Consider the following 23024-nt stretch of genomic DNA (forward strand, 5'->3'; position numbering starts at 1 on the left):
GCGCCGCCACGCCCCGCCCGCCGCGAGCTCTCGCGAGACGGGCCGCCCGCCGCCGCCGCCGCCGCCTGCCGCCATCTCGGTTCCCGCCGTGGGGGTGGGGGGGCTGGAGCCGTCACCGGAGTCGGTGAGTGAAGGAGGCGGGGAGGGGCCCGTTAACTACAGGGCTCGGAGCACCGCTGTGGCCTCTCACGGTGCTTCTTCGGCCCGAGCGCGGGGCGTCTCTTGGTGGGCTGGCCTGGGCGGTACCGCCGGTGGGGAAGGGGCAGGGGATCCTTCTCCCCAGGCAGCAGCGCTCCGCCGCGCCGGCCGAGCCCCGCCTAGAGCTGGCGGGTGCCCAGCGGCCCGGGCGGCTCCTGTGGCACTGGAGAGCCCCGGTGGGCAGCCCCGTCGTGCCGCGCGTCGGCCTCGATCCCTGCCGAGGCCGCAGCGGCCGCAGGCCTGAGGGCGAGCAGCCGGCACTGCTGAGGAGACGGGCTGCCCTGCCCTGCCCTGCCCTGCCCTCTCCTGCCGGGGGAGGAACCAGAGAGCGAGGCAGCAATGCCCCCGCGAAGCCCCACAGCTTCACTTCTGAACCGTGTCGGGGGGTGGAATGTCAGCATGCGGTTGCACCGCGGGAGTGGGGTACGGTGGGGTGGCTTTTCTCAGCAGTAGTGCTGGTTAATGCCGTGTTAAGGCGCTTGGCTGACTTATTAGTTGATGAAAATACTGTGTAATGAGAGACTTAGGCATGTTTCGGACTAATAAACAGGTTAATGAAGAGCAAGCATGTCAAATCTAAACATAGCTTGGCCTTTCTTGCCTTTGTTACACCTCTGAATTGTGTTGGAAACTGTATTTGTGCTTTCTACGTACACTCGTTGGTCTACTACAGGATATCGTTCTCTACAAACCAGATTTCCCATAGTTAAAATACAAGACTAGGTAATTGTATACTAATAAGTTTATTGAGAGACTGTAGTTCTAAACTTAATATTGAGGAAAGGCCAGATCTGGATCTAGAAGACAGACCTGGAAACACTCGTTTTGACAATGCAGTTAGCTATTTGAAGAAGGAAGGAATGAAGTGAATCCTTTGTTTATTAGTACCTGGCACTGGATTTTTCATAAATAATTTATGGATGATATGCTTTAATCTCAATGTAAGGATAACTCAGTAAACTCTTTAACTAAATAAAGATTTCAGTTTCCCTTTTCTGGTCTTAAGTTTACAGTATGTCTGTCATTGTACTGTCTACGTAATGGCTGGTTGCGAGTATCAGGTTCTGAACTTCAAACTCAACAGCCAGCTAAAAGGCAGTGTAGTGTGTTAAGAGTTTCTCATTTTTCTTGTTACATTTTTAATTTTAGTCCCTAAGGTAATAAGTATTTTATATTTTTGTTTGTATTTTGAGGCATAATGTTTTTAACAACAGTATTACTCCGAAAGAGAATTCCTGGAAAACAATGGATTGGAAAGTACAGGCGACCAAGAGTGGTTACCCTTTCAATGAAGCAAGCAATGATCCGAAGGCTGGAAATTGAAGCAGAGAATGAATATTGGCTGAGTCGACCTTACCTGACACGGGAACAGGAGTACAAACATAACACAGAAGAGAGACAGGCAAAATGGGAAGCTTTCAAAAGGCTGACAAAAGCCAAGTTTCCTGAGCATAGATACATCAGTGATCATTTAAACCACTTAAATGTGTCAAAAAAGTGGACATCTTGATTAATACAGCGTATTTATATTTGGCATGTATTACGCACTACCATGGGATCTGCTGTTGTACTTATTACGGTAGTTTTGTAACTCAGTATAATAAGGGTAGATGACAAATGAGACCTTGCTACGGTATACAAAATCTTACATTAAAAGTAGTCCTACAGAACAGTATATGTTTTCTTATTATTGTCTTTTTCTAAAGAGACAGTTCTTTCTGTGGCTCTCTACCATCTGCCTGCCTTCTGTTCTTCAGGGGTTTTGCATAGAACTGTGAGTTACCAAGTGCAGTGCTGATGATTTGAACTAGATGTATAGCTTCACTGTTTTCCTTTCAAAAGCTAGAACACACCTGCTCTGTTGAAAGGGATTATCTGCTGGTACTGACCAGATGGCTCTTACTGGTCACTCTCCCTTCTGAAGGGATACTTCTGTAGAGATCAATACTGGAGACACAACTGATACTATGTAGGTAGTGCTCACTTCATCAGGCATGCAAGGACCAAGATGAACTAGAATTACTCAGGTGTATGAGGCTTGAATTCATGGAAGATTGTAAAATGTTCCAGTTTTTTTAAACTTTCTGGAAAGAATTGCTGAATTTAAATGCCAGTGTCATTGTCATGTCAGTGTCAACTTGGATGTTGCTGCCCTCTTACAGAGATTATTCCTGATCTAAAAGGAACATAGCTGATTCCTGTTTGAGTGGCAGTCTGATTTCTAAGTCACATTTAGTGTCCTGAAGGAATACAGTCAGCCACAAGTCAGAGTTTTTTTTATTTCCCCTCTCAAGACCAAGTGACCTAGAAGATGTGTCAAGAATGAGTGTAGTCTCAGGTTTGTTGCAGGTGGAGTGTAAAATCTGTGGAACAGTTACAAAATGTTTCCCAGGTAGGCAGTTTTTCTCACCAGTATACACACAGGCTACAGCTAAGCAATTTTCAGATTCTTTCACATACTTTTATTAAGTTGATGTTGCATTCAGTGATGAATTCAAGTGTCAAGTCCATTCATATTTTGTCACTTTGGAAAAGAGGCCTAAAATGGTACAACATTTTTATTTAAACATGAACTATACTTCAGAGAAGTATGAACAGGTCTGAACACTGATGTACAAAATCTTGAATGCACTTTTAATGGTTATAAATGGCTTAAGATAGATAACATTTATGGAGAAGTATACATATGGGGAAATTGCACAATACAATTAAAACATGAAGGAACTTCCAGGCAAAGCATTGTGATTCTGTATTTAATTAATTCATTTATAAAAGCCCATTTTAAAAAGTTAACTTCAAGTATTAAACTATAAATGGCAACATGTTTCTCTGTGCATAGGACTAGTCCTATCTGTAACATACCAAAAATACAGTAAATGTGTCGTTATTACATATATCTTTTACACTTCACCTCAAACTTAAATACAGCTCATTACAAGTTTAGGTAGCACAATTAAAAATGACTACATGGAAGCAGAACAACTGGGACATTGTGATTAGTGCAAATGTTGATGACCCTTGCTGGCAAATGCAAAAATAATTGCTGAGATAACCCAGCGATATTTAATTCATCTCAGTTAAAAAGGGGACGGGGAGAGGGGGCAGATTTAACAGCAGGTTTGCTGCCTGTTTCTGTGATGATAGTTTTATGATTGTAAATTGTCATTCAGAAAGATTTAAGTTTCTCACAATAAAGCTGATTGATAGTAACAGGTTAAGGGACAGGAGAAATCGGAGAGGAACATGCTAAGCGTGTAAGTGGTCAGCTAAGCAATGTGAACGGAAGGGAATGTGCCTGTCACCATTAATGCTTTGGTGCCAATAGAGGTGATCCCAATGCTTCATCCCCAACGCACCTGCTTGACTGCTGAGCATGTGCTCTCTGTTTCTTGGGGCAGGGGATGGGAAGAAAGATGGGGAACCCCCCCAAAACAAAGCAAGCAATCCTGTAAACATTATCAGACTTCACTACCTAATGGAAACAAGATTCAAGTAATTGCTGCAGAAAACAAACAGCCAAACACCAGTTTTCATCAGCATTAAAACTAACTACAACTTGCAGCTTCATTACATGTCATGACAGTTACATAATTAAGAAAAATGCATATAAAAAGCTGTTGATATATACAAAATAAATTGATAGAAATGAGTGTAGTAAATGTGTTCAGTATTATAACAAATCACTATATGCAGCTGCTCTCTTTGGTGCCATTTAGGGATAGAAGAGCCTCTGATGTTGCATACCTAGCTATTTTTTAGGTACTGTGACAGATGTGTTCTTGATCTGCACTGAGTTAAAGTAGCTGCTGTTTGGAGCCTCTGTAAACACATACCTGAATCCCCCAATCACAGACAATTTTAGACAGTGTCGTCAGAGAATGTACACTATGAAGCTCAAAGCTGTAGTTTGGTTTTGTGTTTTTTTTTTTTAATTTTTAATAAATATGGTCAGACAGTGCTCCAGATCTAGGCAGATCTGGTTAATCTATGTCAGTCAATGCATCTCTTGGTAAACCTGCCAGACAGGAATGCTGCTGCAAACGCTTTTTTCCTCTTGGGGCTCTGGTGAGCTACAACGGGACCATACACTTTAGATATATCAAGAAGTTCTCTGAGTGTGTAGTGAATGGTATTGAACTTAACCAAAACCTCCAAACCCCAAAAGACTAATTACAATACAGAAGAGCCACACAAGATCAAATGAGGGAAGAAACAGTACCTGAAAACTGTAGGCACTTAGCACTCTGGAGAACAGGACCAGTTTCTAAGAATAGCATACCAAAAGTAGCTTGGTACCTGCAAATTGAATGCTCAAGGGGCAGCTTTAACAAAAATGTTACCGCAATTTCTACTCAAATCACTAAAAATAGAAGTGCCCAAACTCCCTCTAAAATAACCCTCTGAATATTTAAAGTGGAAGTTTTCAATCAAAGGCTTATGATGCATCTAACTTGTGACACTGCGATCTCGGGATAATGCTGTAGGAAGTCAGTTATGACAGCAACCTACACCTCCTCCTGCCCTCTTCCCATAATATGCCTTTGGTAGGAGCAGCAACGATGTGCATGTTGTAGACTCTGAGAACAAGTAATCATAAGAAAAAAACCTGTATTAGCTGTGTTTCAAGTATTTTCTATTTATGGATCTGCCTGCCTCATCTTCAGAGGGACAGGTTTATCATCTCAAGACATTTCAGAAATCTTGAGAAGAAGTCACACTGAAATCTTGCCCTATATCAGGCTTCTGTCCTCACACTGGGAGTTTAATGTCATTTTGTGTGCATGACTCCTGTGTGTACGTGGATTTTTTTAAAAGAAAAAAGCATTAAGAAATACTAAGGCATAGTTCCTAATTGCAGCCAGTGTCGACTATCCTGCAGTAACTGCAATACTATTTATGGCTTGCAATAGTAATTGTTTTGATGGATCTAAAAGCTTAAGGGCTGTTATTTTTAGTGATGATCTAGGTATTTTCAAGACTTGCCAACAGAGAGTAGGTTAAAGCACAAAACCAGCACATGATGCAGCACCCTAAACAGTTGTTTTCTCAGGATCCATCTCTCTTTTGGCCTCCTGAACAGGCAGAGCCGCTCTTGCTGCATTCACCGCAAGTTTTCAGCTCTTCAGTGCATGGGCCAAAAGGACCTATTTCCTGGAGCACCTCTACAGCCCCGCTGCCTCTGCTGGCAGCAATATCCAAGTCTGCTTGCAACTCAACAGCCAAACAGCTCTTTGTCCTCACCAACTTTTAAATTCCTGGCTTGCTCCCTCATTTTGCCTATCCTACTCTTTGATACAGCACAGAGTGCCCTTGCTTATGGCTAGGGAGCTGTCAGGACAGAACTCTGGAAAACAGAACAGAAGACACTGTCCTGCTGCCTTAGACGCGATACCTCCTCTGCAGCCAGGGCCTGCCAGGAAAACATGACCCTCCCATCCCACTCACTGGTGTGCCCTTAGAGTTCATCAATACAATTCCCTTAGACAAGTTAATTCCTTTATACCAGTCTGGCATTTCTCTTAGTAACCAGTTCCCTGGAGGGGAAGAAAAGGGGGAGGGGGTGAATTTGGAAGAATCATATTTGAATCATTTTACTACATTTCATGTTTGTCAAAGTGACTTTTCAGTAATGCCTGCTTTTACACCAACAGTAACTCTGGCCTCAAGAGTATCCTAAGCACACTGCTCTCATCCTTTTTTCATCTGGGACAAGATGTACCCATGATCTGCATAAAGATGTCAGAAAAATCAGCTCTTCATGAAAAGCCACAAAAATATCCACCAGATATACAAAGAACTGGTTTCAGAAGACCAGCACTCGCTAGAGAACACACGTGGAGTTAGCCCAGTCTGTTTACTTGCAGTTTTTCCTGTAGATTAACTATCCTGACTTAAGAAATCAAACAAGTTACACTGATGTTAGCCTACAGTATATATAAATTCATATGGGGGTATATCAAGCACTTTGGGGCTGGAGGGAGGGGGCAGAGACTGTATTGCTGAATCAGTGATATTTACCACATCAGAGACATAGATTTTGCTTATAGTTCTGCTAGACAGTGACTGTGCATGTATGTGTTATCCCAGCTGTAATATACTGATGCAGTAAAAGCCAGATGATATCCTGGGCCCTCCGTTAGTTCCACCAGTATATGGGGCTGCAAATTTTGGTATTCAGGATGAGCCATTTGAACTTGCAGTCTTCTGTCGCTGTTGTCTTCCCGAAGAAATTTTGCTGGTGCAGTACTGCTGAGAGGTTATATTCAGATGAGCACTTCTCACTTGACATTTGAGAAGAAAAAGCTAAACCTTTCAGATTAATGTGTAGCAATACTTTTGTAAGTTTTGATATTAGCAAATGCAAAATTTCTTGTACCAAGTTTGAAGAAACATTCTGCAACTTTTATAAAACACTCAAGTTTAGACCATTACTTCTGTCTCAGGAACATCCAACAGTGACCAAATCATGTTCATAGCTTCTCAAAGTGTTCTTGTTCTATAAGATTAATATCTAAGAAAATGTATTCTTTCCAAAGGCAAAAAATACTTGTTTTAAACCTTACAGTATACTTGATACCTTAGTATCTCCATCATAAACATATTTGACTTAAGTAGCAATCAACCTGGGAGAGAAACCAAACAGGTTCTTTTGGTCCAGATCATCAACTTGGCTACTACCTTCAGTCTGTATCAAAAGGGCTCATGTCTATTTGTAATCAGCATCAGCTAAACATCAGAAAAGTTACAGACAGTAAAATAGTATTTGTCACTTTTTCCAGGTGCAAAATTCCAATACCTCCCAAAAATGAGTTAGCAGTCTTCTCTATAGAGGAGTGAGGGGGAAAAAAACCCCATATTGTTTGCTGTAGGTCTTGAGCTTAGGATGGACTTTATTCCTCACACAGGAAACACATTTTGCCTTTTGTGAACAGGTACATCACTGCACGAAGTACTCAATCTTTAGCAATTTCAGCATCACTTAAACTGGACTTGAAAGTGGCAGACTAAAGCATACAAATTTTCAGTGTGTTAACCAGATGTATGATCCAACACTAATTTTCTTGTAAGTACTTGATATTGGTTTAAATGGTACTTTAGAACCAATAAAAACTTGTGCCTTTATTAAAAAGATAAAACAAAACTATAAAACAGTATTTATAAACCATCAAGAGTCCCATAGAAAAAGCAGTACTCTTCCAGTTCCATTTTCTAACAACACACAACTGCAATAAGGTTTTTCTCAGGGGTACTTTACCATTTTGTTACTGCCTCATATAGAACACTGCAGACTAACAGGAAATATAACAATTGTTAATTCCTTTTTAGATTGGCTTTTCTTTGTATGCTGATAGACAATTGTTGGAAAGTAATTGTTGAAATTGTTTCAACTAAAAAATGGAGTTTGCTTCTTTGAGCTCTGTTCTTGATATGGTTACATATATCAAGTTAAACCAACGAGGGGGCTCAATCCTATAGCAAAAAAACCCAAGTAAAAGGCTTTTATGTTGTTGGCATTGCCTTGCTCCAAAGCACACCTAGTAGAAGGAATCCTCAGTCCTGAAAGACTTGGAGAGCTGTGATCATGGGGTAGACTGGCTAATAGGAAGGCAGGGAGAAGACACCATCCAGTCCATTCCCCATCACCTGGTGCTTGAACTATGTATAGTCGCACTTCAGACTCACTGGCCATGCTCTATGTTGATTTTCTCCCCCCCCCCCCCCCCCCCTTTTTTTTTTCTTTTCTTTTTCTCTTTTCCTTTTTTCTTTCTTTCTGTATCCTGGAGACCTGCTATGGAAGTGACTTCTGCAGTGCCTAAGGTATGAAGTTTGCCTGTGGGGAGGTAGGAGTCTCTGCAATCTACCCCCATCACTGCAGCATACAGAAATGCATAGTTCCCACTCTGGACCTTGTGCATCCAAGCAGGGCACTTCAGGATTTGGCCCTTTGGTAGCAGTATATAATTCAGTGTTGCATAAATGCACGTTAAGAATCTTAAGGCATCTGTCTTAACTTCCCTGCTCTGCAATAGTGCTTACAAGAATCCATCGTACTGTGCAGAAACTTAAATTTCTTGTCTCTTCCTAAAATGTCCATGTTCCATTTTTTACTGATAACTTCTTCCAAACAAAATAAGTAATATTCAAGCACAAAATGTGTTGCAGAAACCTAGTGAAACAAAAAAGGTAATCAGTGGAATTATACCATTAGCTTTGAAAAACCAGATCATAGTGCATGACAAGAATGCAGCTAGGTAACATGATTTACAAATTCCCGATTCAGGACAGCAGTTAAGGTAACTTCAACTCATAATTAGCCTTCTGGAAGGTGTGGGGGGTTGTTTTGTTTTTGTTTTAAACCTCTTATGTTTTAGAAGATTATCTGCACTAAGAACGTCAATCCATCACCACTGACCTATGGCTAAAGTCTCTTGGATCCCTGATTGGAAAGAATTGCTCGTTCATTTTGAATTAAATTGATACATACAGAGACACAAATGGTATTTGCCTAGGTGAGGCTGGGGGACTGCTAGCTGGGGGATTGGCCACCTTTTGCAAATCACTCTCTTTTTTCTAGAATAATCAGGGAATTTTTTTCATCAGCTATGACTTTGCTTCTGCTGCGTGTTATAGGCATAAAATTGAAAAATACAACTATCAGTCTGTTACAGGGTATACAAAAGTGCATGGAACAGATGTTGGATCTCAGAGCTATTGCACAGTTGCTTACAATTGCAGCAGGACTGGAATTAACCACCTTGGTCTACAGAAACTGTGATCAAAACCAACTGAACTCAGAACATCTGAAACATTGTGCTACTGAGTTAACCATTATTCGAGATAACACATACCAAAATGCTTTTGTGTTGAGTGCAATTATGCACTATTTATTTATACAACTTTCAAAACTACAGCAGTTTGGGTAAGTGTGACACAAAGTAGACAATCTTCCTTTATAAAATCTGGCCTGACTTCAGGAAGAGAGGAAGGATAGAAAGAAAATTAATCCTGAACTATTACCAGTTAATTGTCTAGCTTAAGCCAGTCACTTACGGTCCCTCTCTAAATCAGTGGAAAGAAAGATTAAGACCTTTCTATAATACCCTATCAAAGGCTGCTGGGATGAACTGGTCTCAGAGAATATGTATTCCTTTCTATGAAGAACAGAAAAGCATTAGTAACCTGTTTAGATCGGATTAGTTTTTATATAGCTACAGGCTGAAAGTAGTCCCTTGCTTGGGACATTCATTTGCACATTTTTATGAAGTGTTAAGAAAATTTGCAAAGGGAAAACTCATCTTTGGTGGGTTGTCATGGTTGAGTAGGTTTTTCAGAAGTACCACTAACTAGTCTAATTTTGGGTTTGTATGAGTTTACATTGAGCAGTCCGACCACCATCAGTCCAAGCATCACACCATCCCCCGCAAAGACCTTTTAGACAGATTTTTTTTCTTGAAAACAAACCACCCCTGCTAAACCCCACCAAAACAATGATTCTAGGTCAGAAGCCTTATTTTAAAAAAAAAAAAAAAGAAAGAAAAAAAAAGTGATCCTAAAATTACTGACGTCACAAACCTCAAATATCGTGTTTTCTTTCCAAAGAAAATGGGAATTCCTCGCAAGTTCTGTCTCCCTTTTTTTTTGGGGTGGTGGTGGTGGGAAGGCAGAAGGGGTGAATGAGTCAGCCCTCAGCATCTACAGTTGCTAGTTGTCCAAATAAGATTTGTTTCTCTTCCAGAGAGAAAAATTTAATGGGAGCTTTTAAGCTTACCACAGTATGAAGTCAATATAAAAGAAGTTTAATGTAGTCACTGGAAATAGACCAAGGGAAGTTTTCACATATGCAGCAGCACTCACTGTATTTCCTAAATGCAAAGTGTGTGCAGAACTCTTACATAAAAGATCACTGTCAATCCCAAGTGTGACTAAGCAGTCCGTATGCAGACACCTGTATTTACCTATTGACCTTCCTTCCTTGTATGCACACAGCTTCTTAAAGTATAAGAGCAGAGCACAGCCCACCAATATACGATTAAGAAAAAGACAGTTAAGGAGTTGTTCTTAAGAACAGCGCTTCCTCAAGACAGCACTTCATCTTGAAATTGCCTATTTAGCAGATTAGATTCTTTTCCCTGGTCAGGTGACAAATCCAGCACTACCCACTTCAATCTAAATTACAGGATTAGTCTGACTCATCTCAGATCTAGCCAGCCCATGTTTCATGCACTACAGCTTTACTCCCATTCTTGTCTTCTGGACAGCCATTCTAAGTTTTATTTAGACTTTTCTATTACTCATCCAACATCAGAGGACTCCTCTGCATTCCATGACTAGTGACTTTTGACTTCAAGATGTCTATTTTAGTTTACTCATACATATACAGAAATGGCAATCAATTATGTTGGTCTTACCTGTTTCTCATTGAGATGGTTGGTTAGTAATAAGCTGAGATCAGCTTTCCAATGAAACTATAATATGCTTTTTTGCACCTAAAATGTGAGAGAATCTCAATTATGTGTTTTTGCAGATTTGCACAACAAATAGCAAAGACTTCAAACCAGAAAGCACATTTATTGTGTTGTGCCTATTTTAGAAAAATATTTTCCTCCCCCTAATCAAATGTAAAAAGATCCAAAATCTCAGAACAGGAAGTGCAAAAGTGAGAATTATCTATCCATTACCTTAGTGTAGTAACTCATTTTGGAGCAGAGCATGAGACAAGTTAGCCTTAACTTCTAAACATGCTGTCTTGATTCTATGGAACAAATTTTCTTCTACTTAACTCCAACCAATTCCTAAAGACTTTTTAGGCCTAGAAGAAAATGGAAAAACCCACCACAAACAAAACCATAGAATCAACAGAAGTGTTACAGTGCAGGCTACCTGATTTAACATTTTCCTCTTCAGGGCCACTTTCCACCCACTGACTGTCACTGGCTAGCAATCGATTTTGTGATTCACTGAGTGGTCGAGTAGGAAAGGACTGACTGCCTCCAGAGCTGAAAAGTAAGCAAAGTCAACAGGAATTCTGTAATAGCAGTAGCTACTTAATTCAGACATTTGTAAAGTAGTGAAGTTACTTAAGAGCAAAGCAAACAAAACCACCTACACTGCCAACTAAAAATGGCCCCCAGCCCCCAACCCCATTCTCCTATAGCCTTGTTCCTGTCATCAGTCTAAACCCGTACCTGACATAAGTCACTTGCAGTTCTAATGGAAAAAAAGCACAGATTGATAGACAAGAAATGGCATACTGACAACAATGCTACTGCCACACTGTTAAAAAGAAAACTTAACCAGTACTGTCTGGAAGAACAACCTAATGCCATCTTATTCCATCAGTAAATGCTAGGGCCTTCTGCTGAACATCTTCTTAATGCAAAAGGATACTCTGCTGTTTGCACAAAGGTCCTGCTCTTGTCTAAATTCCACTGGTTATGTTGCACTGGAAAGCAACTTCTCAGTATTGCCTTTGAACCTCCCTAATGCCTGGTAACTCAGGTGACTGCTGTTGACAACAATCTTCAGCTACTAATTCATGAAACTATACAGAACACTTCTAAAATGACAAATGTAAACACCCCCAGAAGTTCCACATACTCCTGTGTCTTTGAATCTAAAGCAGGCTTCCTGAAAGTACACTGAAGATACAAACCATGCAAATTTGGAGGGATAAAATGTAATGAGCTAAAAACACGCCAGTGCTAAAAACCAGCAATAGCCACAATGATCTAACTCTCTCACAAACTGTGTCTCCGCATCCCTTGTTTAAGCATGCTGGAGGAGGTAAAGTACAAGTAATACCTTACCTTCCTCTCATTCCAAAAAAGATCTTAAACTTTTTTTTCCATGGGCCATTATTCAGTCTTCCCTGGGACTTTTCTGATTGTTGTTAAGAGCCAGTAAGCTCTCTTACTTTCTGCATTACTGTTTCCTCAGAGCCATATCCTCTGTTACAGGTCAAAACCAAGAAACAATTTCTGCATGAAGCAGTACCATTTTTTAGTCTTGATCCATTCTGTCCTTCTCTGAAGACTTACAAACTCACTCTGAAGATGACAAGTAGTATAAAAAACTAAGTAATTTTGAAACAATTTTTTCTCCAGATGAAGTACAGAACAGTACAAAATCACTAACTTAAATGCTATAGTTACCTTTTGACAGGTTCACTTTGGCTTGAGACAGTAAGTTGCTCTGGATCCATAATCACCAAACGAGTTGGAAAGTTACACCCGTCGCCCAAACTAAACCAGAAACAAAGATTCAAATCACTATTTGTTCAGTTCATTTAAGTCAACTACAAGTACCCATGCAAAAGGCAAACGCTACAGGCTCGAATCAATTACTTGAGTGCGGCATTGAACTCCAGACTTGAGCAAGGCAGTTCTACCACTAAGCCAGATGATCAGTTAATTAAATCTTGGAGCTCAAATGATTCCCACCGTATCACTCAGTATGGATTGCTGAGCACATCACTAGCCTATGTATTGCAGAAACATCCCTGTGTTTCTGTAGACTGTAGCCTGGGTCTTGCCCCAAACCACCGTGCACATGTAGCCAGACTATCTGGTATTTATAACCCCAGAAGCACAAATAATATTTTGGTGGCCATGCTCTCCCCTCTCCACCCATCATTTTGAGGTTAGCTAAGCCTTCTTTTAAAGCAAGTTTAATCAGGATAAAATGTGGTGGCAAAACAGACTGATCCATCTAGAATATAGCTTCTGTCTTTAATCACATGAAAAGTCACGGTAATTGGGCAAACAACTGAGGCAACTTAAGATCTCGTTATTACCTCTGCTGTTTGCTACCAGACCTCAGCTTCACAGATTGGTTCACCAATATTTTTAACTGATACATGACCCCCCAAAAGCAGTGTTGAAATACAGCTCCTACTTTGTTCTGCTGACTTTCAGGAGTGGTGGGAATGGGCAGCAGGTCAGTCTTGCTTCATCAAGCTTCTCTGACACTTGTCTGCAACTCCCTAACACTGGCTCAGATAAGTTTTAAAACCAGTATTTTGCATTGTATCAGAATTTTTTTTGCACTGCTGCTTATTTACATGCATTTTCTCAGGTGGCTTTCAATACCGAAACTGTCATCTACAGTAAAAGGAAAGCTGTCAAGTGTTTTCAGGGGTAAGAGGGGGTGTTTTTAAACTGATGTTGTTTCAATGCTGCTGAAGTTCAAGCGTTTGGATCTCCTCTAAGTTGCTGATTACTGCTCTATAATCAGACACTAATACTACCACCAAAAGGTGTACAGTTTTTGAAATACACTTCTCAAAGCTTTCCAAACTTCCGTATTTAGAAGGCCCTTATCAATGAGGCCCTTCTCTTTGAATGAAAACCCTGTGCAGAATTCGCTCAGTTTTCTCCTGCACATTTTCCCTACACCAATGTTCATCATGCAGGATTTACGAGTTGGCTTTTCAGTTGTGCTTTATTTTTTTAGGAGAAGGGGAAGCAAGGTGAAAGTCATGGAATCAATTTATCCCCCAATTCATTCCCATTCAGACTGAATACCTGGTAAAGATAGGGAGTAGCCAATACTTCTTTTCATCTCCGAAAACCTCTCTCAGATTTTTGCTGCATCCAAGAGAAAAGCCATTTTTATCAGGGCCATTTCGAAATGTGGGTGCACGGAATGTTTCTGTAAAAGAAAAACATGCACTATCTCTAAAGTGATAAGGAGTCAGGGAAGACAAATAAACAGACTCAAACTTCTCTATTGTGAAAACAGTGTCGGGCAAGCTAAAACGACCTTGATGTGTATTAGGGGGGAAAAAAAGTCATCTCAAGTAATCAGAGAGCATAAAAAAAAAAAAAATCACAGGGTTAATGACAAAAATAGAAATGAAAGGGAAGAAAGTCACGTGATCAGAACAGTCATCTTTCTCTCTTTACATGTAACATTTAAGGTCTGAGACAGACCTAAGTACCATCAGCATGGCAAAGACACCAGAACCCTTATTCATTGATGGCTATCTCTCTCTTTGGCCTGTGAAGCCTTTTTTGAGCAGAAGGCTTCCTCTTCTAGAAGCAATTTACCATAAGCACTACTGGACCTAAACCCATACAGTATAGTTTCTTCCACTTCTGCCAAGGTCTGAAGTTGAATTAAGAGCGTCCTGTGGTATCAGAGAAAGATGAGATCTATTACATCTGAAACAGACGCACCACAAACTGTAGGAAACCACCACCATTTTTCTAGTCAGCCCAGTTACACCCTCAGCCAAGAACTGAGAGGACTCATTGCTCTCCCTATACCAAGAGCTTGTCTTTTTACAATCACGATCCAGAAAATAAATAAAGTACTGTGTGGCCAATTATGACCACTGACTTCTGGGTAAGGAACATGCTGAAATGTTCTTCAAAGCTAAAAAAGAAACTGTGAATATTCCTTAGCTGTAGGTATGTCAAAAGAAAAAGGACTCAAACAATGCTACCATCAAGCAATCAAAAAAAATCCTTTTCCTCTATCAAAATTTCTAACAAGCTGAAAATTATTTCACTTTTAATCAACCCACTTATTTTTGAGGATAGAAATTTAATTCCATTAAAAGGTATAAGATTTTGACTTACACAGTTGTGGAAATACCCACCAGTCCCCACCCCCCAACCCCGCAAAACATACTTTCAAAAATGCTTTAGCAAGAACTTCAGATATTTTAACTAATGCACGTAACTTGCTTATGCTGGTCAATGCCATTTAAAACATTCAGGCATAGAAATTATGTGAATCTCTTTTATTACTTAGGAAACGTGCATCAGTGTTTCCATTTTTATGGCACTGCTTTTACAAGCCACTTCCCAATAGTGAGGTCCATTTTATATCACAGGATTTTAGATCTAGTTCAAAATGTAGCATGTTCACATACAGCAGAGCCTTCACCTTGGTGGGGGCCACCCACCTACTCAAAGTGTTAGAACAACAGGGTTACTGGCAAGTAGCAATTGTTACATACTTAACACTATATAAAACACAACATAAATGCACAGTGCCTCAGAGATCTCAAAAATACAAACAAAATAAATTAACATTCATCACGAATCCGAATGCTTGGCTCCAGCAAAGGAACCCTACACATGCTCCATTTTCCCCTATGTTTCACCTTTAATTACTTTCACCAAATATGCTTCTTATTGCACAATATTTAAAAATTCTGTTTATATGTGATGGCATATCCTGTAGGCCTCACATTCTCATCGACTTGTTGGTTTTCTGGATAAGGAACAGTTCCATATTCCAATTAACTGACCTATGGTTGATCTGTTTTTGCCAACTAGCCAGCAGTGGTAGCTGAAGAGTGACAGTATGCTGATGAAGAACATGGCTGCCACAAAGAAAAGGAATAGTACGTGGAATTTTGCATGGGTATCTGGCAATTCATTCTGGGGAGAGAGAGAGAAAGAGATTAATACGTTAACACTTTTTAGCAACTAATGCAGTATTGTCACTAAACATTTTCTGTCATACCCATTCTGCTATAGGTCTTTCACCTCACTTTTCACAAAGAAAAAAAAGCACAAGCCTAGCTTTCCTTTCACATCACGTTAAACTGGTATACAACAACGTTTAAAGCCGATGGGTACGCCTTCCACCTGAGTTTAGTAGCATGAGTGCATATGTTCATCTGTTAGTTTTTAAATGCACATTAAGGGGCGAGGAAAAAAATTTCCTATACTAAAAAATGTTAACTGTGCAGCCACAGGCAAAGAGACACAGGGAAAACATGTTCAAAATCACTTTCTTTGAAGGGAAGAAAAACGTCCAAACCCTTTCCTGGCAAGGTAATAATACCAAACCTACTTCCGAACTGGTGTAAGGATCATAAAACGAACAATCCTAGACAAGACCTGAGACAGATCTTCAATTTTTGATGATCTCTAAGGTTTAGACAACAACCGGCATATACCTAGCAAAACAAATCTGCCACGTCTGACTAGGCAGAAGCGATTCACGAGAAGATCTACACGAAAAACAACAATTTCAGTACAACCACCATATAAAAAATAACCTCCCACCCATACCAGATAGTTGACTCCACCCCCAACTATTTTTAGGCTTGCACTTTCAAGAGGCCAATGGGATTTGTAACAATACTATTCCAGTTCTATATCCTTAAAATCACAGTACTTTTAAGTAGTTGACCTTTAACAGCACTATGAAAGCAGAGAGGCTATTTTTATTCAGCTGTTTAGCTGTTTAGTTAGTATTATTGCCATTACTTTTTCCATTAGCTCATTCAGTATACCCACTTATCTAAGGCTTATTTTTTTTAGACTAAAACACATTGCAATTAAGATCAAGTGCACACAGGCATATCTATATCCCTGTACACTGGCTATATTCACAGGAAACAGATTACAAGTCTCCTTCCTTCTGTGACGGTGTAAATAGCCACCGTGAATGACTGGATGAGAAAAATTATAGTAGGAGCAGTATTTAAATAATTACAGCAATATTGGATTTTACCTTTGGACAATTCTCTGCAGCTTTCCTGTGGCAAAGCTTTGCGCAAACAAAGACAATTTATTAAACACTAGTATTATGTTAAGACGAAGCGTTTGAAAACAGCACAGGCTTTGTTAAGAACAAAATGGTTGGTGTGCACACGTGCTCTCGGACATGCCGAGTTCCAACGCCCATCAGCAGCCTTAGCCACCATTCTCCAAGAGAATGGAGGAGAGAGAGTACATAAAAGCATACTACTAACTTCCAAGGCACGAAATTTTCTACTGAAGCATGGAAGTATTGCTATTCAGATTGTAGCTGGATCACTTTCAAGTGGTTCCTCAGCTTGAACAGCATGACTACACCAGGTGCATTCTTTGCTAGTTGTTTCGATCACAAGTAAGGTTTATGTAAATATTCTGTATGATGAAACCATTCATAAAGGTCTGAAAAGCTCAGTATACTCCAGAGGTATAAAGCAATGGTTTATAAATTACAAAATCTTTCTGACTTTGGGACATATTTATTACCATTAGATGTAGTTTCAGTCAAAACCATAAAAAAATAAATTGCCATTCTTTGCACAATTTTCTTTGTTTAAAAAAAAAAAAAGAGCTCATAACACATCAGTACAGTTTTTCTTCTTCCCAGTGTCCTTCAATATTGAGATATGTTTGTGGGATGTATCTTTAGCATAACATCTGAAATTGAACCAGTACTTAAGAAAATAAAACCAGAAACAGGAAAGCTTCGTTTAAATTAGCTTTTAAATTCCGAACTTTATACCTAAACACTGGTATTAGCAGTCTTAGCTAAGATGCTAGCACTTAACGAATCTGTTGTAGGCAAGATGTATGGCTTTTAAGTTACATTAATCCGTGCAGAAAGCCTAGGGAGAGCCCAAGCATCTACCTTAGAGTCACGCAGATATACACAGCATTTTCCAAAATGCTGGCTACCATCAGATCATGCTACAGTAAGCAAATGATAGCAGAGTCCAGCTCTCTGAACTGCCATCAGTTCAGTTTCCTTATTTACTGCCTTTATTTTTTTTAATGCAGTTTTGCTTAGACAATTTGTGCAACAGTCCTTCTTCCCCCTGCTGTAGGGATATGTTGTGTTTTGTGATCCCTTGAAATCAAGGCTAGCAAAATACATACTCCAATTGCTGCTTATGCCTAAGCTTCATGTTAAAGCTATGATGACTTTTCCTACCTCAGAGCACACTGCAGTGTTCCCATTTCCTAATTAATTTTTGTAACTTCTATTTCTAAGACTCTTTTGGAATTGCATATTTAAACAAAATAGTTCCCTATAAAGAATTCTCAGGCCAGTTGATTTTGAAGATCAAAGAGCAGTAGCAGTAGCAGCTTAGTCTTTGTGTTTTCTGTGGGCCAGAAAAATATGTTTATTTCCATTTTTATGTTCCATCTTCCAAAAACAGTAGCTCTGTAACTTGGAGAAGGATCTTTTGAATGATGCACGATTAATTTGCATGATCCCCAGGGAGCATTTACCTCTTCTGACTACCCAGTTTCAGCCACTGGTTGTAAGTTCTTGAATGACAGTTGCAGAACTGAAGCATCTTTCAAAAAAAGGCCAATTCCTTCCTGGAGAGAAGCATGCAGGCTTTGAGTGCATATAACAGGCTTATTCACAGTTGTGTTCTAGCAGCAGTCCACATGCCACAGCATGTGAAAAGAGTGTGAAACTTCAGACATTAGTTATTTAAAATCATTATGCTCAGCAGCAGCACAGAAGCAGAGACTTGGAGGTGAGACAGCTGCAGAGCTTACAAAGGGAAGCAATTTGCACGATAAAATTTGGGCTACTTAGCACACATAATAGACTGAAGCCAGTCACTATTGTGAAGAGTCCCCTACAAACTCCTTCACAAGCATAGAGTCATATGAGCAACTATCAGGTCACAAAAAACCCCAAACAAAACCCACAACAGAAAAAGTGCTGTCAGAAATTGACTCGTTACTCATCTTTCAGTAGCTAGGTCTAGCTTAAATCTAGAAAAAACTCAGAAGATCTGGTATATGTCCTTATGTGTCTATGCAAAAGGAATGAGATCTAACTAAGGATCTGGAATTGCTCTTTTTCGTTTTGTTTTTTGTTTTTGTTAATACGACCAAAGTTTTGCAGAAGTGTGTGCCACCTACCCAGAAGCCATATTACACCCATGAATTAGCTATACTCAGGATTGCCAAAATAATTTGGAGGACAATGAAAGACACCGAAAACAGCTGGAAAATATACAGGTTTCAAGGGGGAGGGAGTGCAGCGAGAATGAGGTTAGATACAAATATACACTGGGAAGTACCACCATGCAGTTTGTAAACAAGGCATCAAAGACTGGGCGTTCAGCCAGTGCTGATGTTTGTGTCAAATACATTTGGTTAAACTGAGGTTTTATCTGCTTATCTTTAACAACTTCCTAGGTAGAAATAAAAATTTCATGAGTATAGGAAAATGAGTATAAGAAAAAGGAGTCATTCACATTCCCTTGATCTACAAAACAGATTTTAACATCTGCATCAGTGTGTAAGCCTGCGGTAAACGTTTACAGCCAGTATGGGTGTTCCACCAGTGTATGAACAGTACCAAGATCCTTCTTCAGCACTTCTGCATAGAGCATGAAATATGCTATGTTGAAGTCTTGCATGTGCAAACGGGAAACACATAGGCTTTCTTCAACAGAAGAGTTTGGTAGGTGTGCATTTCTCACAATGTTTGCAAGTATCTGCATATGTGTGTTGTGTCTCTATGCAAGTATTATGAACAGTGCAAAACAATGGATTGCTAAAATTTGTGTAGTTAGCACATACACCTTCACAACCTCATTACTACAACTTTTGAAGCAACCAAGGCTACAATCCTCAAGAAGCAGTTCATCTTCCATCCTAACACTGGACATATGCAGCAGTTTATTGCATACTTTCTCTGAAAAACATCCATGATGAAGCAAAAAAGAAAAACTACCTTCTGAAGGTATACTATAACATTTCTGATAGTCAAGCTTTGGGGGGGGAAAAAACAATGCCTAGAGAGCCTCACAGAAAATGTCAAAACAGTAATCTGTCTGATGCTGTAGCACACAAAGCTGAGCATTAGCAATATACTGAAGCAGTCTACAGACAGCACGTGTCAGCAGTACTCTGCTCTGATCTGGATACAGCCGTAGAGAGAAGCTTCCAGGACTCTATTTTGCAGTCAACAGCACTTGCCTAAAAGCTTACATACTAGAGAAATGCTAAATCTTGCAAGCCAACATGATTATGGTGCTGCCACCTCTTTCTGGAAGTCTACTTTAATCAAGCTATTATAAGATCAGAGGAATATTAGCTTTGTGGAATGAATGATTTAATATGAGTAAAGTGACTCAGAGACCTACTCTAATGATAAGATCGTGGCATCACCAGGTTCCGTCTTGGAAGTAACCGGAACTGAAAGCAACAAGTGCACACAACTACATTGTCTACTGTCACATTTCAGAAGTAGCCCATTCTTGCAGGAAGCATTTTTAACAACTAATTAAAAAAAAAAACAACAAACCCCCAAACTCTCTTAAGTTTACTTCCTCTGCTCAAGGGTCCACTTCAATATTGTGTCCGATGGGCTTTGGAAGAGCCTTGCTGCAAATGCTGGTATTGAATGTACATTGTGGTCAGATGTCCTGTGGACTTTTATTGCACTAACACTTATGAAGTGAGGTGACAAAGCAAATTCATTTTTTTTGCTCAAGCACTGACTGGTAAATATGTAAGAGCGCATCTACAGTTTCATTAGAAATTGCATACAAAGCACTGGAAAGCAGCCAGGCAGATGTTTGGGAGTGGCACATTCACAAATTAAAAATTTAACTATTTACAGTCAAGCAAAACTGAACAGCAGAATCAGACCATTTCATTTGAAATACCTGTCAAGCCACAGCTATGACTGATAAATATATTTATGGCTTTCATCTCACACAATACTGACAGCTCAATTCCCACATAGTTCCTTGCTCTCCAGTGACAGGCTGCTATACAGAACTGACAGACTAAGAGAAACATAGTACTTTGGCACATCAGACCTATAGGCTTAGATGAACACAAACAAACATACTTTTTGCACCACTTATCTTACCTGTCTAGTGCCAACTGTCTCAACATACAGCTATTCTGAATACATGATCAAGCTTCTCTTACCCTGACATGGCAACATCTTTTTGCTCCAATAAACATTATTTCTGCAGCTACAGATGATGACTGCTTTTCCCAGTTACTCTGACAGCAACTAGCATCTAAGAAATATCTGCTGTTATTTACTTATAAAGTGATGGAGAGCCTTCCACTTACAGTGATTTTTCCCATGCTAGTTAATGGAAACTGATTAAGGGAATTCTGACGCTAGCTCTTCTGCCTAGAGACAGGAAGGCACAGTACAAGGTTTTGGAGATGAAAGGGAACAACACCAGAAGACACTCTGTTCAGCCTGGAATGTGACTGGAACAAAACTTATAAGAGGAATATAACACTATGTACAAGGACGGTTACCCTTCACATAAATGTTATTAAATCTACTAAGATGCACGTATGTGTATCAATCATTTGACAACTGATAATAGTTGCAAGGAGAATGTATATCATTAACACTGTACATATCTTAGCATTCTACCCATATCAGATCAATAAAAGCCACTAGTATGAAGTTCAGACACGCCTATGCAGGGACTCCAAATCAGAGCTCGGTCAGTTCCCAAGAAATTAATCTGCCTTATCTGGTAGCATCCATAGACAAGTCTAGGAAGATACAAAATTGTTACTTATATTTCACATTTGTCAGTATTTTTATATCTATATATATACATGTGTATATATATACATACACACATACATATATGTAATTGTTTGATATAGCCCGTTCTTTCTATATCTACGTATCTATATCCAATAGTCTCAAAAAAACCTGAGCTGTGCCACTCGGTTTTGATGGAGCAGAGAAATTGCACAGTGTCCTCATCAGAACTTCTTCCCCCAATTACTCATCCTGGGCAGTGTAATACATTTAATTCATTAATATTCGGAAGGTTCTTCTGCTTCAGCCACTTCGATTGATGCTGTTAATGGTAATGAACTATGGAACAGAGTAAACAGTGAGTGACAACATGCTGATGCAGCCTCCAATAACACATGCAGGATTAAACAAATGAACAAAAAAAAAGCCTTAGAACTTACTGTCCAAAACTTTATGAAGTACTGCAAGACTGTAGCAGCAACAAACAGACAGTACAGTAAGGAATACATTAAAAACAGGAGGAAGAATTTGTAGTTAGAAAATCCCACACAATTATTCACCCTAGAAGGAGGGGAAAGAGAAAGAGGTTACTATGATATACAAAAAATAAAATAAAATAAAAAATAATACATTCAGCTTTTGCAGAGCATAACGTGTACGATGTCAGTGGTATGTCCAAAACAGTCTGGCACTAGTGTTTCAGAAGCATTTTAAGCCATCATTTTGAATGAAGTCTCTTTCCTCAGGCCAAATGATCTGGGCCCCTCAAATAATTTTGTCCCCCATGAAGTTCTACAGGACAGGACATGAGCTGGCAAAGCGTATGATACATACAGTCTGTATAGGAAGCGTCACACACTATGAACTAACTGCAGTCATCACGGAAGATAGTACGAGCCTCTCCATCAGTTTCAGTGGATGTTGCTCTGGTTACAAAACCACCTTCAAGTCAACTACTGATAGCAGTATTTTTATAGTGACAGCAGATAATATTTTTACTGACTACCAGTGAATACAAACCGCAGAAGAGTAACTGTCTGAGTGGGTCTTATGTACCATCTAGAACCAAGAACTGATTTTCACAGTGTAGTGGGTATCTCCTCTCCTGGTAACAATACAAACTAAACAAAAGAAATGCCATTTCTCATAGGTCTTGTTAATGCCAGAGTTTCTCTGTATAAGGAGAAGCTGCATGATTTGGGGTACTGTGCCTACAACTCTACGTTGCAACACACATTAGGAACACGATTTTCACATATTAAAGACACAAGGAGTTCTGTGAAAATCATGTTTTACTTCAAAGTTGCATTTTTGAAGCAGTGTCTAATTAATCAGGTAGGATCTAAGTCATCATTAGTATACTCATCTTTTTTTTTGTTTTTATAAACTTACCATGGACAGTGGTGGTCCATTTTTAGTACACATCTGAAAGAGATAATTTCCAGTAAGTTAAAGCAAAAAATACATTTTCTTCCTAAAACACACACTTTTAGCTTCTACAGGTTTGGGGGTTGTTTTTTTTTTTTGTTTGTTTGTTTTTTAAACTATTTCGCCCTACTGTATCTTTTTCAAGTCCTTCTCAATCA

General features: G+C 39.6%; 2 protein-coding genes across 14 annotated transcripts in view; one reads left to right on the plus strand and one right to left on the minus strand.

Annotated features, from left to right (window-relative positions):
* The first annotated feature begins 58 nt into the window (after positions 1–58).
* Positions 59–4126, plus strand: MRPL57 (mitochondrial ribosomal protein L57). 2 transcript variants are annotated; one of them, XM_052812139.1, is made up of 2 exons: positions 59–124; positions 1392–4126. In XM_052812139.1, exon 2 carries the CDS (start codon positions 1397–1399, stop codon positions 1706–1708), a length of 312 nt encoding a protein of 103 aa, XP_052668099.1. In that variant the 5' UTR covers positions 59–124; positions 1392–1396; the 3' UTR covers positions 1709–4126. The 2 variants fall into 2 exon arrangements, with proteins under 2 accessions (XP_052668099.1, XP_052668100.1); XM_052812140.1 differs by lacking the exon at positions 59–124 and adding an exon at positions 218–621.
* The window catches only part of ZDHHC20 (zinc finger DHHC-type palmitoyltransferase 20), a 50171-nt gene continuing 29784 nt past the window's right edge, over positions 2638–23024 (minus strand). For 6 of the 12 annotated variants that reach the window (XR_008238888.1, XR_008238884.1, XR_008238881.1 and 3 more), the window contains 8 exons: positions 22831–22863; positions 21879–21999; positions 16675–16710; positions 15458–15590; positions 13722–13848; positions 12351–12440; positions 10608–11195; positions 2638–8365 (listed from right to left, as the gene is read on the minus strand). Coding sequence is in view for 3 of the 12 variants with exons in the window: in XM_052812138.1 (XP_052668098.1) it covers positions 10648–10685; positions 11080–11195; positions 12351–12440; positions 13722–13848; positions 15458–15590; positions 16675–16710; positions 21879–21999; positions 22831–22863 (694 nt within the window). In the remaining 9 variants the exon portion in view is untranslated. The remainder of the gene's footprint in view (positions 8366–10607; positions 11196–12350; positions 12441–13721; positions 13849–15457; positions 15591–16674; positions 16711–21878; positions 22000–22830; positions 22864–23024) is intronic. The other 6 variants (XR_008238889.1, XR_008238885.1, XR_008238882.1 and 3 more) reach the window with 3 other exon arrangements.

This window comes from Harpia harpyja, chromosome 17, assembly GCF_026419915.1.
Source record: "Harpia harpyja isolate bHarHar1 chromosome 17, bHarHar1 primary haplotype, whole genome shotgun sequence".
Taxonomy (NCBI): Eukaryota; Metazoa; Chordata; class Aves; order Accipitriformes; family Accipitridae; genus Harpia; species Harpia harpyja.